Source organism: Malus domestica, chromosome 14 (genome assembly GCF_042453785.1).
Source record: "Malus domestica chromosome 14, GDT2T_hap1".
NCBI classification, from domain to species: domain Eukaryota; kingdom Viridiplantae; phylum Streptophyta; class Magnoliopsida; order Rosales; family Rosaceae; genus Malus; species Malus domestica.
This window is the reverse complement of record NC_091674.1, coordinates 30840071-30858171: the sequence shown is the minus strand read 5'-3', so window position 1 is coordinate 30858171 and position 18101 is coordinate 30840071. Positions and strand designations below refer to the sequence as shown.

The window sequence follows — 18101 nt, the reverse complement described above, 5'->3', positions numbered from 1 at the left end:
CTTTGTAATTTTGGATTCGGGAAAGACGGAAAGTAACATGATGTTTTATGATGGAATTGAGGATGAAGAAAACTTTGTAACAGTGTGTGAATGATCTGAGATATCATTACGTTTTATTCGAGGTTTTGTGGTGATGATGAAGCTTGGTGGTGGACCAAACTAATGCATTGAAGTGGAGGAGGAAGTGTAAAAAGAGAGGAGACAAGAGTGATGGAGTGGCCCTTGGTTGTGGTTAGATTTTGTTGGCATCCAAGGTCCTCTTTTCATTAAAATGTGGTGCATAACAATTAACTAGCCTTCAATACATGAGAGTAAACAAAATTTTGGTTTTTTCCAAAGTATGGGATATTTTTGTCCTGGGCTTGTGCTGTCCTGTCCTGAAGCTTTTTTGGGTGTACTATGAATAATCTATACAGTTAAAACCTTTTTCTCTAATCCCAATTTTGACCAATTAATAACCTTTTTTGGGATATTCCCGATGATTTTTACGTATCAGTTATTCATTTCGTACAAAAAAAAATATATTATTTTTATCATATATTTGTATTATTATTTGTATAATTTTTTTAATATAGATGAGACTAGGTAGGCCGTACTTCTGTTAGAACGATAATACAAATAGATGATAAGTGTAACATTACTTCTACTTACTTGAAACTAAATGTCTTTTTTCATTGTCTACATTTGAAAATCGACTTTTTCACAAATATGCAACATTATGTAAAAAAATAACCACGCTTCTATTATGTCCTAAAGAATAATTTTTTTTAATACACATCTGAAAAATTGATGTGCTCCATTAATCTTTCAAAATTCACAAAAAAATTGTATTCTCAATAGACGACAAGCCCTCAAATTGGATTAGAACTTTTCCATAGAATAGTGCTATACACACTCATTTTTACATTTCATACACCCCTATTAATTTTTGTCATTTATTTCTCTTTACTTCATTTTGTCTAACAACCAATAAATAAGAGGTGTGAAAGGTAAAAAATAATATTTGAATTACACTACCCTTTCCTTAATGCTCATGCATTTTTCACAAAATGCTTGAATCGTTTGCAATGGATATTCTCCAAATAAAAGTCAAAATTGTTGTAATATAACATATGGATGGTCCACATCAATAGTTCGTTAATATTTATCCAAAGAAAAATCAGATAGATTATTATTCATATAAAAAAAAACGGATAGATTACTATTCATGCACAGTATTTCACTATTCATTTGAGAAAAGCTTGTAAAGTAAATAATGTTGCTATAGTAATCTTTTGGCCTATAAGATGAGAGCATACAGAGGAAGTAGTGAGAAGAAGAAAGAGATGAGAGAAAAACATACAGAGGAAAGAAAGAGGAGTTATGAAGGAAAAGGAAGGGGAGGAAAGAAGAGAGATGCGGAAGAAATTACCAATCAGCCATGCTAGAGAGAAAGGAGAATAGTGAGAATCATTTTTATCCTCGTATTATTTTAGATAATGAAAGAAAGTACTAATGATGTCCCGAGGACGTAGGCACACTTGCCGAACCTCGTAAATATTGTCTTATTTATTTTATTCCACTGCACACAAACAACGCTCCGCATCTGTCGAAAAATTGAATAAAACAAGATACAGTGCGAATTGGAAGAGAGGATGTGTTTTCACATTGCCATGGAGAAGGAAAACCAAGAGACTTGTGACAAAAATCCTCAAGCTCAACCAGCACAGGGCATACTAATTAGGATACATCAAAGTCCTTAAGATACAAAAGACTACTCAGACTGTAAAATTGACGCCCCTGCGGGCGGATAAGTTACCTATAAGAGCAAGGAGAGCACAAACCGAACCAGTTTCGGCTTTTTGAGTTTTCTGAATTCTCCCATCTCTCCAGGTGCAAATTCATCACTCAAATTGCTCTCAACTGCTCACACTGTAAACGAAAGAAAAAATGATCGATGATCATATGTACAAACAACGACGAGGTGATTAGGCCCCAAAAACAAGCCCAAATCTTTTCGGTGGCAAATCCCTAATCCCGGGTTTTGACAACCAGGAGCAGCTTGCTATGCGCTGGGATTCAATGACGGATCATCCTTAAAACCCTTTGAAAGCAGATCATAGTTGATTGATGCAAGCTGGGAGAGATTCTGAACCATGATCATGAGAAAATGAAGTAAGATATGTCACGAAAAGGTGAAAAAAATGAACTAAATAATTAACAAAAATAGATCCATGCAAAGCAGTGGGAAAGCAACATCAGCATACGATGAGGAATGACGAGGAAACAAAAAATACATGGCATCCAAGACACACTATTCATGAAGAACTTACGACTAATTACAGTACGAGCATCTTGAGTGGTCATTTTAGCGATGACAAAAGAAACGACAGCCTTGTACGTTAAGAAATACCTTAAATGAGAAATTACTGAAAGAGTAATTGATATTAGAGCCAGACTCGAACTCTGTCAGACCCCCACATTCATCACCCTGTCAATGAACGTCGCCCCAAGATCATGTCAGTGCTGCAAATTATATAAAAGTACGGCCAATATAAAATATATTCTCATCAGGAGTTAAAAGCACTTGTTTCTTGAACTAATGTACCACTTCCTCATGACGGTTGCTCAAGCAACTGCTGCTGCCACTTAAGCTGTCAGAATCACTGGAATCATCCATGTCACTGGGTGGATATACATGTTGATCTGAAGGATTCCATGAGAAACGACTGGTGAAGTAACTGGTATCTAGAGCACTCTCTGAAGTGGGAACAAACGCAGCCTGCAAGAAATGAGAAGTCATAAGGGAGTGGTGCCAACCAAACCAAAGACGAAAAATCTGTGTCTTCATTTTTATGATTTATGAATACGCTGTCTCACACCTTTTGCCTGGCAAGCGTGTCCCAGTTGATATCTTTAAAGAATGGATGCTGCTTCACCTTTATCACAGATTGCAGTTTTGTTGGTTTATCGAAGAAATTTGAAAGATCATGCACTAAAATATAATGAATAAGAAGTAAATCTAACTAACAAATACCTCTGATGCACCTCTAGCTCCAAGTCTTTGATTAGGATCTTCTGTCAATAACCTGGAAACTAGTTGCATCAGCATCAACTAAACAAAAATCACAAGTACATGCTGTCACTAGACATCACAAGTAAATATGCATGAATATGCATTTGCATGTTTGAACATAATGGACCTTTAAACTGGAACACAAATTCGAACAAAATCTAAAATCACTTTTCAATCCCATGCATTCAAAGAACAAATTAACAAATTGGATAAAAATTGTTATTCCACATTTAGGCCTCCATGCAAAATAAGAAGAAAGTTCCTGCAGCCTGAAACCATGAGTGACGGGTTCATAACTTGCAGTAGAATTAAAGTTCAAGAATGTTAACACAAGTATCTTAAAACTAGACCAAAACAGAGCGCCAATGCCCTTGATCTCAACACAAACTGACTAATGGTCAACTTCAATGGAGATGCTAATTTCAACAGAAACAAATATTTCCTCCTTAGCAAGGCAGTAACAAAGCATATCTTTGAAAGCAATAACATCACATAAAAATCTTGGATGCTTCACTTACTGATCAATAAGATCCTGTGCTTCAGGACTCATCTCGCCAACCCCAGGCCAAGGAATATTACGGTTGAGAATATTATCAAATATAGTCTACAAGCAAAAGAAGAAAATGGTTAAAAAGAAGCCAAAGGGTTAGAACTCAAACAAACTGTGAAATCACAAACAATTTTTGTTGTAAACACCAAGCCTATGTATTATAACATATTTTAGATGCAATGTATTAACCTGAGGATGCTCAGCATTGAAAGGTGGAATTCCAACAATCAATTCAAATAAAATGACACCAACAGACCACCAATCTGCAGTTGCACCTGTGGACCATAGAACGGGAGCAAGTTGTTAATCTTACAACGGTTTAACCAATAAACAGAACAGAAAGCTGTTTGGCAAAAATACAAGAGCATAATGGCCGCGCCCTTAAATACTTAAATAGTGATCAACCAAATAAGTGAACAGCATGTTTGGGGAAAAGCAGGGAAAACAAGAGCATTATGGTTGGGTGCCCTTAAACATTCTTTCAGCTTACATGAAAGACTAAAGAGTACCAATGAATAATGATTTAAACATTTTAGCCCATAGTTGAACATCAGGCTAATTAGTATTTCTTTCTTGATGTTGAAGCTTAATCTAAGGCTGAAGAGTTTTAGAACAAGATAAAGGCAATAATAGCACCTTAAACTTAGAAAAGGCTATACGAACCATGTCCTGTTCCCAAAAGTATCTCTGGTGCCAAATAGTCAGGTGTACCGACTGCAGAACGTTTCTTTCGGCTTTCTCGCTGATGCTCAGAGAGAGATAATTCGGGTTCATCTTCCCCTAGAAGGGATGTGCTACTAACTGCTGGACCAGATAAATCATCAGTGCTGTTGATGAGACCAACCTTCGAAAGCCCAAAGTCTGTCAACTGCTCAGATGGAATACAAAAGGTTAAATTTGGGTGGAGAAAGAAGTGAAAGCCATCTATAACCCCCATTTAACTGCTACACAAAAATTAAAATTATTTCCAACCCACTAGGCACAAACTACTGAAATTATTTATTTAAGAAAGAAATAGATTGAGAGCAATCTTCGGATGTGCCAACGTGAGTGCTAGTGCTCTATTTTATGATGTGAAATAATTGAAATTTATACAAAACGTTTCATTTATCTTGAACAAAAATATGCATCCAACTAAAGATAAACCATGTAATTATCACGAGCTCTAGTAGAGATGGATTTTCAAATTTCACTATCCTGCTTCAACTGAAAAACTCAATGATATTAAAGGCACTATTATATTGACATTGAAACGCAACAAAACTAAAAGATAAATCTGTATGTACATGCCTTAACATGGCCGTCATGAGCAATTAACAAATTGTCAGGCTTCAAATCACGATGAACCACACGAAGTGAATGTAAATACTCTAAAGCAAGCACCTGCAAAATCAAAAATAGATAAACACGACCTCAGACTACGAACTTGCAAAGCGAAGTATGCAGAAAAATAGTTCTGAAGAAGTTGCAAGCCTATACCACTTCTGCTATATATACACGAGCAACCTCCTCATCCAAGCAGCCTAAATTTCTCAACAATGAGTATAGATCTCCTCCGTTCAAATACTCCATCACAAGATACAAGTTTTCACTACAAGTAAAAGAATAGAAGAAGCGAACCTGATACAGTTCAAATTTGTGTTAGAATGAAACAAAATGTTTCTCAAGGCAAGGTAAAACGCTTTGCTAGAACACCTGCTCACCACAAAAGGATTGCGGACTGAAATCAAGATGTCACGTTCTGCTAAAATACTTTCAACAGCATTCTTCCGGATCATATCAGCCTTTTTAAGAACCTGTTACAAATGATACAAAATAAGAATGAGCAAATCCTCTTCATGCTCAAAACCAAAACATTCTTTTCTTTGTTTTCAGGGTGTTTGTGGGGATGGAAACACAGAAATTTTATAGACTAGACAGGCTAGGTGTGATCCAAAATATCATCATTTTCATACTTACAGTAGTTGTAATAAGTTTTAACAAAAAAAAATTGTACACAGCTTCCAAACAAAAATAGAATGTGGTTGAAAAACCACTAAATTGATGTATGCCAAAAGTTTCCACAGGTTCAAATTAAAAATAAAAATAGAGAAGAAGAGCTATCACAATAAAAGCACACAGAAGGTCGGCTATAACATGAATAAATCACCGAAAAAACTAAAAAAAGTAAAACTTGGTAATATACAGAAAATTATATCAAAGACAAAACAGGAAGCTTAATCAAACTAAAGGTGACATGGAGCAATACAGTCAGCAAGAAATTACATGTCTAATTATGTGGTACCTTAATCGCAAAAAGATCCCCTGTTGTTCTCTTTTTAGCTAAGAAAACTCGCCCAAATGCCCCACGACTTATTGGCTTGATAATTTCAAAGTCATCTATAGATGTTCGGTCCTTGGAAAACGGTATAGGGCTTGTACGAACCACGTCATCTTCTAGTGGAGCTTCTTCATCAATTACGGTAGTTGCTAAATCAACCTTCTCATCATCCACTAATTCACAAAGCTGCAAATACTTCTCCCTAGAATATCAACATTACGACAATGTAAAATTGAACTTAAAAAGGAACTGAAAAGGTTACACGTAGTTCTGATGATTTCTTAATGAATTGTTTAATACCACATTTCAGGAGAAATGCAGATACCAAGAAAAATAGCAGCAAGTACCCACATTCAAGGTATATTAATGAACACTTTAGTTCAAGGCTTGAAGCTTGTTAAAACCAAGAAAAATAGCAGCAAGTACCCACCGAATCAGCTTCTCAATGCGTGCCCCAAATGTTTCGACGGTAAGTGCATCAAACTTTCTGCGGTCTATAACAACTCTCAAGTCTTCAAGACAAGACAGTAGATATGGCATAGAGCGATCATCATCCAAAGGCATATTTGCTACGCACCGAGCAATATCAGAAAGTTCATTCATCTGCATCATCCAAAAGCAGTTAGCCTTGATAGAATGAAAAATAAGACTTTGAGCAAAACACATACTAAAATTAAATCAAATTCATGCTACTTTGAAAGTTTGAATAAAACATATATCCCACTTCAGCGTGTGCAGACACTAATAATCTGCAGGTGGTGCACGGTATTTGAGGTGAAAATTTAAAGACTTGGAGAGGACAGCAAGATGTTTCCATTGAATTTTCAATTTGACAAGGATTATAGCTCAGGTTGTAAATTGATATTCAAATGCCGTACAATTGCATCACAAGCATGTGCTTGGGGAACTCCCAGAGCAAATAAGTATTTGTAAAATCAAATAGATTAATAAGATACCTGAGGAATATCGTCTTGCTCAGAGAAAGAAGCCTTGCCTGCGAGGAGCATGTCAATCTGACTGGCCCTTGGTGTCAATAAGGGAGACCTAGGAGTCATGCTGCCTGCAGATGATGTTGTCATTCCTTGATCAGACTTTGGACCAAAACGAGTTCTACATGACATGGAAGGTAGACCTTTCAGGTCATCCATAAAAGCTGAATTATCAGCTTCAGGAAAACAATCGAGCATGTCCTCTGAGCCTCTGTGGGACCAGTCACTAAGTTTTGGAGATATAACGTCAGATTCTTCGGTCACACTTGAATTAGATGCTTTTGCAACGTCTGGACTTCCCACACCATGCTGGATATCCTTTTGAGTAAAGGACTCCATCAGTTTTTCAAGGGTTTCAGAAATTCTGACAAGACGCTCATTCACACTTATACCCTTTGGATCACATCGATCAGCAATCGCACAAATTCTTGAATGGTCTTCCACATTTGCAGTTGGAACCTCCTCCTCACAGATGCGACATATTATAGAACTATCGTCAGATACATTCGGTTGATTTCCCCAACCCCAAGACGGTTTGTGCTGGTGCTTGGAAGAACGCTCATGAGAATCCTTGCCAGAAGGCTCAGGAAGCTTAATAGAAGTAGGATCAATGTCAGAAGTCCCTCTCTTGTTGTCTGAACCTTTCAAATGTTCAACCTTAGGATCACTCTGCTCCTTAAATTCAGTAGTTTCTTTCAAGCTTTTCGCAACCGGAGATGGGAATTTCTTCCAAGATGTCATCCGGTCCCTACTAGCAGGAGACTCCGAATTCTTAGGTGGTTGATCAACAAGAGGTGAGAACAAATTTCCCGATAAAACATGGTCTCTCTTCCATTCCAAACCGTGTTGCTCCTGACTGTAAGATTTCCTAGCTGAAGCTGCTTTAGAGGCTTTTGCAACACTTAAGCTCTTTGGATCCTTTGCCAAACTTGGCGGAATTCTTTTATCAGTGGAACGCAGAACTCTTGATTGACGAAGCTGGAAAACGTGTTCATCCTCAGCCAGTCCGGTTTCCTTATGGAATTGCAGCAACCTAGTACACCTTGTGAGTATGAAAAGCATTCGAGTGTGAAGCTGCTTCAGCACACCCGGAGGAAGTTCTTGACGTCTATCATCCAATTCCTGAACTATGCCTTCACATTGAAGCCAAAACTCTCCAGATGATGTCATTGCACAACTTCGTGCCAAAACCAGCAAATCCTCAAGAGTTTCCTGCAACTCTGGATGATTATCTGCATCTTTTTCAAGAATTCCAACTAAGTCTGCTGCAAATATAGCCAGATCAGAGTTCACTTCTTCCTTTGCTTTGTCAAACTTTGCCCTAATTGCAACCAAGATTTCCTGCATATCAGAAGCATGATTCCAAGCAGGTAAAATTTCCTAGTTCAAATTTAACTACTCATAAAAAGGTGATATAAGATGAAGACAAAAGTACCTCCAGGTTGTTCAAGCCTCGGGGCTTCCAAAATGGGAAAGGTCGTACACCTTTTGAATTCAGTTCATGGGAAAAACTTTTTATATCAGCAGGAAACCGCTTTCTTGGTGCACTCGTTAAGCGGAGTATAGCTTGAAAACGGGGCGACTCGGACTCCTTGGGATTTTCACAATCATATGCAGTCTATTAAGAAAAAATATCAATCGCAAACACATTATGACATGAAATAATAGAACGGGGAAACCATCAGAAATAAGTAAATAAATACGTGGAGATGTAAATAAAATAATTGTACCCGCACCTCTGGTGTACATACATCTGAACTTCTTAAACCTCCAGAGTGACCAAAAGATGATATGTTTCTCCCTGTTAAGGATGATGGAGGAATCAAAAGCCATTAGAGGGGAAAATACACCACTCATCGTATGAAAATATGAAAGTGTACCAAAAAATCCAGTAATTTGCATAAAAGACCAAAGGCATTCTAGTATCAACTCATGAAGCATGAGATAAACTAACTATGCCCAACCGCACTTGCCGTCCATGTTTTCCTAAGCTTACACAAATTGATGGGTGGAGTACTACCTTAAACTACATCCATGTAGTGGTAGGGTACACCTGCCTGAACCGGAGCCTCGTCCACCCATCACACCATTGCACACTCATCAAAAGATAAAGCTTTCACAGCTCCACAGATGATTCAAAATCAATGCCTTTTACAAACGTTATCCTTTAATAGTTTTGGTTGGAGCTCAAATCATTTTTATGGTAATGCCTACAGCCTACAAGAGTGATTTCGAAAACCATGTGACTCCCAAGTTCCCAACTCAATACACGACCTAAAGGGTAAATCTTTAACGATAACCCAGTGCATACTGCATAAACTAAATTAGCACAACTTATAAAACTCCTGCATCGCATAATTGCTCGAAATCATACCGTCTTCAGCCGAAGATTCCCCCTTGCGTAACCGCGAAGGTGCCACCCCGTTGGGGCTCTGGTCTCTCGAAGGCAAGCTACCAGTTGAGGCAGCATCAGAATTGCTGCCATTATCACCCCAACTCCCACTTGCCACATTGTCATTGAACCCAATCCTACTCTGACTCGCAGCCTCCTTCTTCTTCCCCCCACTTCCCGATCCTAAACTCCGATCGCCGACCCCCGGCCTCGACAAATTACTCGAGCCCAGCGCCGACCCTTTGTCAGCCCTAAACCCAAAAAAGCTCTCCTGAGGCAACGGCCCCGATCTCGTCTTTATCCTATTCAACCCCAGCGACGACGCCAGAATGGGAGACACCGAAGCCGCCGGTTCCGCAGCCCCCGATGCGGACGCAGACGACTTCTTCGGAGTCGCGCCAGTCGAGCTCGCGGACTTCGCCGGCGTCTTAAGCTGAGCTGGACTCTCTTTCCCCCTCGCATCCTTCTTCTTTGACCCGTCTTTGACTAGACTCTGCCTACTGAATCCGCCGCCGCCGCCGGAACTTTTACTCGGGCCGGGCGAGTCGTCTTTGGATGCGGATTTAGGCTTCTTCTTATCGGATCGGATCGGGGAGTTGGAACCCAGAGATCGCGGGCTGTTATTCGACCCATCGGGGCTGTTGGAGGAGTCGGATTTCTTGGAAGAGAAGAACCTGCCCTTGAACACCATTGCGGTATATAGATTTCCTTTCTAGGGCTTGTGAAATCTGCGCAGCCCTAGCGTGGAAGCATAGGGCTGCTTTTAGAGAGAGAAAGTGGAGGAGTTGGTTGGAAGTTCGAGAAATGGATGTGTCGATGGTTTGAAAGTAGAGAGAGAAAGAGGGACGAAGAAGAGAAGAGAGAGAAGAATGTGAGTCGACTCGAATGGCGTGGATATAGCGCCTCCGCGTGTGATCATTTTTCCAAACCTTTGATTTCAAACACCGTTGAAATGTTAACAAGATATTTCCAATTTTCTATGTTTGAAATTTGTAATTCTAAAGTTGTAGATATAGACATATGCGTTTTGGATGAACCGTTTGGGTAACGTTATGTTCTGGCGTTGTTTGAAATTATTTATTTTTACTTTCGATAATTTGAGTTTGAATCTTTTCAGATTTTAATTTTGAATATCACTCCTTACTGTCACTAGACTAGCACTCAAAACAAAACGAAAATAACACATATATCACAATGAAATGAAAGAAGTGAGAGGGCAATGATCATTTACATTTCATCATCTATGAAATTCGAATTTAAAACTTTTTATTTAAAGTCAGGGAAAATATCACTATACTATGGTATCAAATGATTTTGTTGTTACAAGTTGGTTTTTTTTTTTTTTTTTGTGAACAAATGATACTTATCTATATTAAGAGGATAGGGTAGAGTTAGGGTTTAGCCTCACATTGGACAGGCTAATAATAATGTGATTCAAATTCGACTATCGATAATCAAACCTAACATCTCACTTACAAATAAAGAAGAATGTCACTAGACCACAGTAGTAAATAACTATCCGTTGATATTATGAATTAGTGAGAGGGCGGTGATCCGTAAAGTGAACGTTGACCCATAGAAGCTGTCCCACGCTGCACTAGTAGTGCATAATAGTTGGGCCTGCCTTGCCCGCAAGTTGCTTAACTTTTGAGCCCATTTAACATCAAAAAGCCCAAAACACAATGAGTTGGGTTAAATTTGCCAATTTGCAAACTGGATTATGAGTAATGCCTCCTTGATTGCGGATGGGGTCCAAGACTTCGAACAAAAGAAAATTGAACTCCAAATTTTTTTAATTTTTTGTTTGTCAATGGCAGTGTGTATAATTTCGATTCAAAAAATAAAAAATAAAATATAAAAATAGAACTGAAGTGTAAATTTCATCTCGTGTTAGAAAAACTCTTCAGTTTAAGCTAAAATCGATAGATATTTTTGATATTTTTGGCACATATGTTCAATATCAAATAAACTCTTATATTTCGTCCAAACTAATGTTTGACAATCCTTAAAATTTCATTTTAAATTTTCTTAAAAAACAAGCGATATTGATATTTTAAACAAGAAAAGGAGTGGGTAACCTCGAACACAAGGGAAGAGGGTCCCCGACACTTTCAATTTAGAAACAATTTTGAAATGTGCACACGATAACAAAAAGTATAAGATATTGTAAGCTAATTATATTATTTTTAGGCACAAGTTGCGTTGTAGTTGTATAGCAACAACAATATAAACTGTACCTTTAATCAAATTTTTTAATTATTAATATACTAAAGGACTTGTTAGCCTCGAGCAGATGTACTGTACTTAAGCGTTGATAAAGAGCAAATGTACTACACTTACGCACTCAAACATAAGTTTACTATTGTATAATTTCAATTAATTTATCGTAGAATATTATTTTTATTTATAACAATAAAAGTTGTTCGTAAGACTTCATTTTGTGCACACGATAACAAAAAGTATAAGATATTGTCATTCACACATTCCAAATATCTTCTACGCACTCTTATTAATTTTTGTCCATTAATCTTCTTCAACTCATTTAATCCGACGATTGAAATTGAAAAAAAAATGTGAAAAATAAAAAAAAAGTGTGTAAATAGTAACAACAATATAAACTGGACCTTTAATCCATTTTTTTTAATTATTAATATACTAAAGGACTTGTTAGCGTTGATAACAAGCAGATGTACTGCACTTATGCGTTGATAAAAAGCAGATGTACTACACTTACGCACTTGAACATAAGTTTTATATTGTATAATTTCAATTAATTTATCGTAGAATATTATTTTTATTTATAAAAATAAAAGTTGTTTGTAAGACTTCATCTTTTGCACACGATAACAAAAAAGTATAGGATATTGTTATTCACACATTCCAAATATTTTCTACGCACTCTTATTAATGTTTATCAATTAATTTTTTTTCAACTCATTTTATCTGATAGTCGAAATTAAAAAGAATATGAAAAAAAAAAAGTGTAAATAGCAACACCTAGAATTTAACGAACAAGCTCAATATAACTATTTTGAAATGTGAATATCTATAAACCAATTAAATATATTGGTGAGCTCAAATGGGTATTTTTATAATGCAAGCAAGGACAATGCATTCCACAAGTCTATTTTAATATGCAATAATAAAAGCATTTGAATTTATTTATTTATTAATTTATTTTTTGCACATTGCGCAATAGAATAATAAGTAGTTAATTATTTAATTTACAAACTACGTCACACACTACGTCATGTTTTGGACCACAAGAAAGCAGTTAGGATTCTCTTCCATTATATTTCTATCCCATTTCATCTCCTCGTTTCACATTTTCTATTTTGTCTTTCTTTTTCTATAAAAAAATCAATATAAGATGTTGACATGATTTAACCGTAATCGTTCAAATAAGAGAAAATAAAAGATGGGAGAAAAAAAGAAGGGAGGGAATTCTATCTCCAAAAAAGACTGATTCACAAGAGGAGAAATGCTAAAAAAAAAAAAACTAATCTTAAAAAGTGAACTCTTTATTTTTTGTGACACAAATCATCCACATGCTCGCATGCAAAAACCCTACCTCATTAAGGCCTGATTTGGTACTAAGATGATTCTGAAAAAATCTGGTATAAAAAAAAGTTGGGAGTTTTTGTTGTGTCTGGTAAACATTCAGCTTCAGTTTTTTTTCACATTTTTGGATGAAAAAAAGCCAAAAACAAGAAGCTGCAAAATCTAGCTTTGAAAAACCCGTTTTTTTTCACATCTGTTTTACATAAAATTTTACCAAATACTATAATACTGCTTTTTTTTTTCAAAAGCATTATTTCAAAAAAGTTTACCAAACACTCTACGGCTTTATTTCACAGCCGCTTATTCTCACAACACAGCAGAAATAGTTATTTTACAGCCGCTTATTCTCACAACATAACAGAAACAGTTTTTTTTCAAAACACAGTAATACTAAACCAGCCATAAAAAAGCCAACACGTCCAAACAAAAAATTAAAAGTAAATTAAAACTAAATAAAATTTCCCGCCACGTGTCTCTCCAGCGTCACTCTTCGGTGCCGCACGTGATCTTCGACTGGTAACTCAAGGTCTCCGACCTGGAACCAGCCGGTGGCCGGGCACCACCACCCCTCACAAAATTACAATCTTTACAAATCCGACGGTCCAGATTCAACACTCTCACCCAATGGAAATGTGAGAAGAGGGAGAAAGGGGAGGAGCTATTGAGAGAGAGTATTATTTAGCTGGTCCTCCTCATCCACATGTGATCTGTTCCTCTCTCCCTCTCTATCCAAACAAGCAAGAATTTTGAGCTTTGGTTCTGAAAGTTCAGGCTTTTTTTATTTTTCCTGCTGGGGTTCTTTTGGGGTTCTAAAGAATTCAAGAAAGTTAGCTTCTTTGTTGCTTTTGGTGGAATTTGGTTCTGAAAATTTTGTGGGGTTTTGAGCTGAAAGGTTCGAAACAATGGAGAGGGATTTTCTGGGTTTGAGCTCCAACAATGGTTGTGTGACTCTGAAAGAAGAAACCAATGATGAAGCCAAGAATTCAGGTTTGCTTTCAAGTATTTATTTATTTATTTATTTCAGTTTTGTATTTAATTATTAATTGTATGTTATGGAGTTTTAATTAAATTGTTGAGGTACTTGTGGGATTCTGAGCTTGTGTTGAACCTGTTTGGTTGCATGTGGAGCTTGGAAACTCATTTAAAGATTCTAATTTGCATTTTAGTTTCTTAATCCCACTCTCCTGATCAAAAGCATTCATCTTGCTGAGTAAAGATGAATTTTTTTCGACTCAAGTGTTATCGGGGGAGAGGGGTCTGATTTTTTGAACTCATGACCTCAGGTGCAAGGGTAAACGCTCTTAACACCTTGAGCTACAAATCCGTTGCAGTAAAGATAAATATCGATTTAACTTGCTCAAGGTTGATTTATACATGCAGACCTGAGCTTGCTCAAGTTGACTAGAGCAAAGTGCTCTTCCCTCTGCACTAAGTTTGAATGACCTTCCCACTAGTTTAGATGAATTTAGCGTAGAACATCGCTTGTATTAAAAAAAAAAGTTCGATTTATACATATAAGGTAAATTCGGGCTCCTGAATGTAACTGTGTTGACTTGTGCATCAATCAGTCTTATAGAAACGTTTCGGTTTGTTTGCCGGTGGAGACTTGGTTACAAGAACATGGAGTAGTTGTCTTTAGTTTTATACTCTTTCTTGCTAACATAATAAAATGTGCCTTTTGTTTTCTTCCATTTTTGAATTGTTTTCTCCATATTTTAGTTTGTTGGGTTATGCAGGATAATTTTTTTAGGAAAACTAATGAAAAGTCAAAAAAAACTTAACTTTAATGAAAAATGACAAATAAAAGTGTAGTGAATAGTATCAGAGAAAGGTAAAAATGTGATTTTTTGTTAAAAGTGAACAGTATCGGAAGTGTTTTGTTAAAACTCCCAAATTTTTTTCGCTAACGTGCATATGAGATGTCATGCATTAAAGTAATGTGTCATGTTCACTTGCATATTAAAAGAATTATTGCATTGATCAAGGTTGGCAGGTGGTTCATGTATATTAAAAAACTTCTGCAAATGAGAAACATTTATATTAAGTTTATGAGTGATGAATTTTATAAGGCAAAGTAATTGAATAGTTCTTTTTGATACCATGTAGCTTATTGTGTTCTGAAATTTATATACATTGTTCTTAAATCTGCTGTTGTGAATAGATACTGCCTCTCTGGATGGAACCGAGATTTATAATAAAAACGTAGTAAATAAACATACCCAATATAAAGTATACCCGGAGTTTTAACAAAACACTCCTGGTACAGTTCACTTTTAACGAAAAACCACATTTATACCTTTCCCTGGTACTATTCACTATACCTTTAAAAAGGGCTTTTCATTAAAAGGGAAGTTTTTTTGGACTTTTCGTTAGTTTTCCTTAATAATAATACTTTACAGTGTACGGCTTCTTATCACAAAACGTGCAGCGCAAATGTTCCAAAAGGAGGGTTATAAAATGTTGTAGCAGTTTGCTAGATCTTTAAGGTCTTTTATAGGAGCTTTCTGGTTCTTCAAGTTCATTGTTCGTTTCTCGCTTCCTCGTCTGTTTAGAAACTAACGTATGTTGACAATGTGCGTATTGCATATGGCTGTATTCATATTATCGTTTATAGTGATCTTTTTACTTAAAAGATTCGTTGTGTTAATAATATATTCATCTCAGTTAGACAGCTGTGATGAACACTCATGTTGAGATTTGTTTTTGTGCTCTCGGATATAAATTACTGTAACTAGATTCCAAGGAAAACATGTTTCTTGTTGGCATCTATTTACAGAGCCATGTAACCTAAAACTTCCCATATTGCTTATTTGTGAAGGATTTATTTGTCCAAACTGTTATCCCGACACTCCGTTTTTATTGATTTTGCAGCGGTACCTAGAAGTTCAGGGATGCAGTGGTCGTTTTCAAACAAGGTTTCTGCACTTCCGCAATTCCTGTCTTTCAAGGCTCCTCAAGAAGGTAGGCCAAGAAAAGCTGTTCATCATAATACATCTGCATTTATGACTATTTCAACTGCTGATGCTTTTCACTCCAGCCAGAAGTCGTTCTCTGGAGTAATTCAGGTATTTCTTCGCTTACTTTCTGAATCTTTTTCAACGTGGCCTCGGGTATTTAGGATTTGAGAACAATATTCTTACATGTCGGTTTACTGAACAAGTGAAATTTGAATCGTTGTTTTGATTTAAAGTTGCTTTATAGGCTTCTTTTTTGCAAAAATTTTGTAGAAAAATTTCGTTCTTGATAAGCAAGCTGGAAACCACTGTGGAATGACAGTATATCCTGTGCCGCAGTTTGATGCACATTTAGTTCATCACTCCCAGATCCCAATTACTTTGAGTTCTCCAGTTCTCCAATCCCATGCTCCTGTTGGGAATAACGGATCTACCATAAAACTGCAATCACTAGGAGGAGTTCCAGTTTTGTCCCCTGTATCTGCTCATCCTTCTACAACCTCCGTAGTTGGTACCACCGATCTCAGGTACTTTAACACATATTCTGACCACAATTCTGCTTGTTAGCAAATGGAATTGTACAACATATATTGAATCATAACTCGTTGGAAATTCGAGAAGCTAAGTTGAATTTCTTATGCAGGAACGCATCCAAGTCTGCTGGGGCGCCTGCTCAGTTAACCATCTTTTATGCTGGTTCTGTGAACGTTTATAATGATATATCTCCTGAGAAGGTATCTTATATTTTGAATATTTGATTCTTCAGTTTTTACATAAATTCTAGGTTATTTGTTATTAATTTCTTTATTTGTCTATTTAGGCCCAGGCTATTATGTTGCTGGCTGGAGATGGATTGTCTCCGACTCATTGTAAATCACCTTCTGTAGCTCAAGTGCATGCACCGATACCTGGGCCTTCACTAGGAGGTGATGGTTTTTTCGGGAACCAGTCCCATATTAAATGTTCAGTCTCTGCGCTTCCAAGCCCTCTTTTTGCAACTTCACATGGTGGTTCTCACGTTGGAGGAACATTTAATAGCACTAATGAATTAGCTATAGTGAAACCCGCGTCTCCTATTGACCGCTCAGAGCCTTCTCCAGTAGTCAGTTCAGTGGGATCGGCTATGACGAACCTGATTCCAGCAGGTATAACTTTGTGGGTTTTGTTTTTGGTATGCTAGTAATGTTACGGTTATATCTGTGATATACATCGTCTTCTGTTCTTGTTTTTTCATTGAATTTGTTAAATATGAGCATGAACAATTCTTTATTCCTGTGTTTGCAGTACCTGTGCCTCAAGCACGTAAAGCATCCTTGGCTCGGTTTTTCGAGAAGCGCAAGGAAAGGTAACTTTCAGGGGTCATTTCCCCCCTCTATAGATGCTTACATTAGTTTATACAGAAACGAAATTACCATTCGTTGTTAATTTCCAAATTTCAACACCCCATCACAATCAATATTTCCTGGAACTGCATAAACTCCATCTAGGTTAAAGTTAGACGCCTTTAATGTGAAACTGATACAGTTTTTTTATCTCCTCCGGACTTGAGCACCATCCTTAACTTTTATCGACTGACATTGAACTTTGTGTATTTAGGATGACGAGTACAGCACCATACAATGTCAGCGGGAAATCTCCAGACCGCAGCATGCCCGGATCACAAGGTTTGAGTTTCTCGTTCAACTCCTCCGGTTCTTGTCCTCCCCAAGCTACAAATTAGAGTTTTATGGTGGCGGTGTGCAGTCGAAAAGGGAAGAAGTAACAAAAGCTTCCAACCGGCATAGATGATAGATCGTTGTTTTTACCAATCTCTTTTGTGCTTGTGGTTGTAAGATCATTTTTGGACCTGAAGGATTAGATAAATATATGATAGATATTTACATATATGATAAAAGTGTTCTGTTTTTGACCTTTCACTGTGGTGTAAAAATATATTGTTTTACTTTCTGCATTGGAAGGCAAATTCTGGAGGCCATGTTTTTGTATTGATATGTTGTACCAATTGACATTGATGAATTTGAAGCAAATATTTTTTTTCCTTCTAAGAATGCAAATCACAATTATAGGATAAATGGATGTATTTGACTTGAAATTCAAGTGGTTAGAAGGTATTTCGACACCTGAGGTTCTCTGTTCGATTCTCTTTGTCTCACGTGCTTTTCAAAAAGAAAAAAACACAATGATTACATGACCTAACCGGCAAACTTGTCGGGATTAAGTTTTAAACACTCAAACACAATCACATACGTGAATTAGATCAGTTGATCAGAACAGTGTATC

At 36.8% G+C, this 18101-nt stretch overlaps 2 protein-coding genes across 3 annotated transcripts; one reads left to right on the top strand and one right to left on the bottom strand.

Annotated features, from left to right (window-relative positions):
- Positions 1 to 1622: 1622 nt before the first annotated feature.
- Positions 1623 to 10287, bottom strand: LOC103455639 (probable serine/threonine protein kinase IREH1). The gene is made up of 17 exons (XM_008395214.4): positions 9289 to 10287; positions 8651 to 8715; positions 8350 to 8532; positions 6882 to 8255; positions 6356 to 6528; positions 5890 to 6127; positions 5309 to 5401; positions 5085 to 5225; positions 4896 to 4988; positions 4269 to 4473; positions 3795 to 3880; positions 3574 to 3659; positions 3017 to 3068; positions 2862 to 2918; positions 2588 to 2761; positions 2393 to 2470; positions 1623 to 2128 (listed from the first exon to the last, which is right to left on the bottom strand). Exons 1-17 carry the CDS (start codon positions 9995 to 9997, stop codon positions 2045 to 2047), a joined length of 3891 nt encoding a protein of 1296 aa, XP_008393436.1. The 5' UTR covers positions 9998 to 10287; the 3' UTR covers positions 1623 to 2044.
- Positions 10288 to 13470: 3183 nt separating this feature from the next.
- LOC103431248 (protein TIFY 6B-like) lies at positions 13471 to 17859 on the top strand. 2 transcript variants are annotated; one of them, XM_008369386.4, is made up of 7 exons: positions 13471 to 13854; positions 15739 to 15932; positions 16095 to 16348; positions 16465 to 16555; positions 16642 to 16966; positions 17106 to 17166; positions 17418 to 17859. In XM_008369386.4, the coding sequence occupies exons 1-7, from the start codon at positions 13770 to 13772 to the stop codon at positions 17539 to 17541; spliced, it is 1134 nt and encodes a 377-aa protein (XP_008367608.2). In that variant the 5' UTR covers positions 13471 to 13769; the 3' UTR covers positions 17542 to 17859. The 2 variants fall into 2 exon arrangements, with proteins under 2 accessions (XP_008367608.2, XP_017186663.2); XM_017331174.3 differs by having other exon boundaries at positions 13513 to 13854; positions 16161 to 16348.
- Positions 17860 to 18101: the final 242 nt, after the last annotated feature.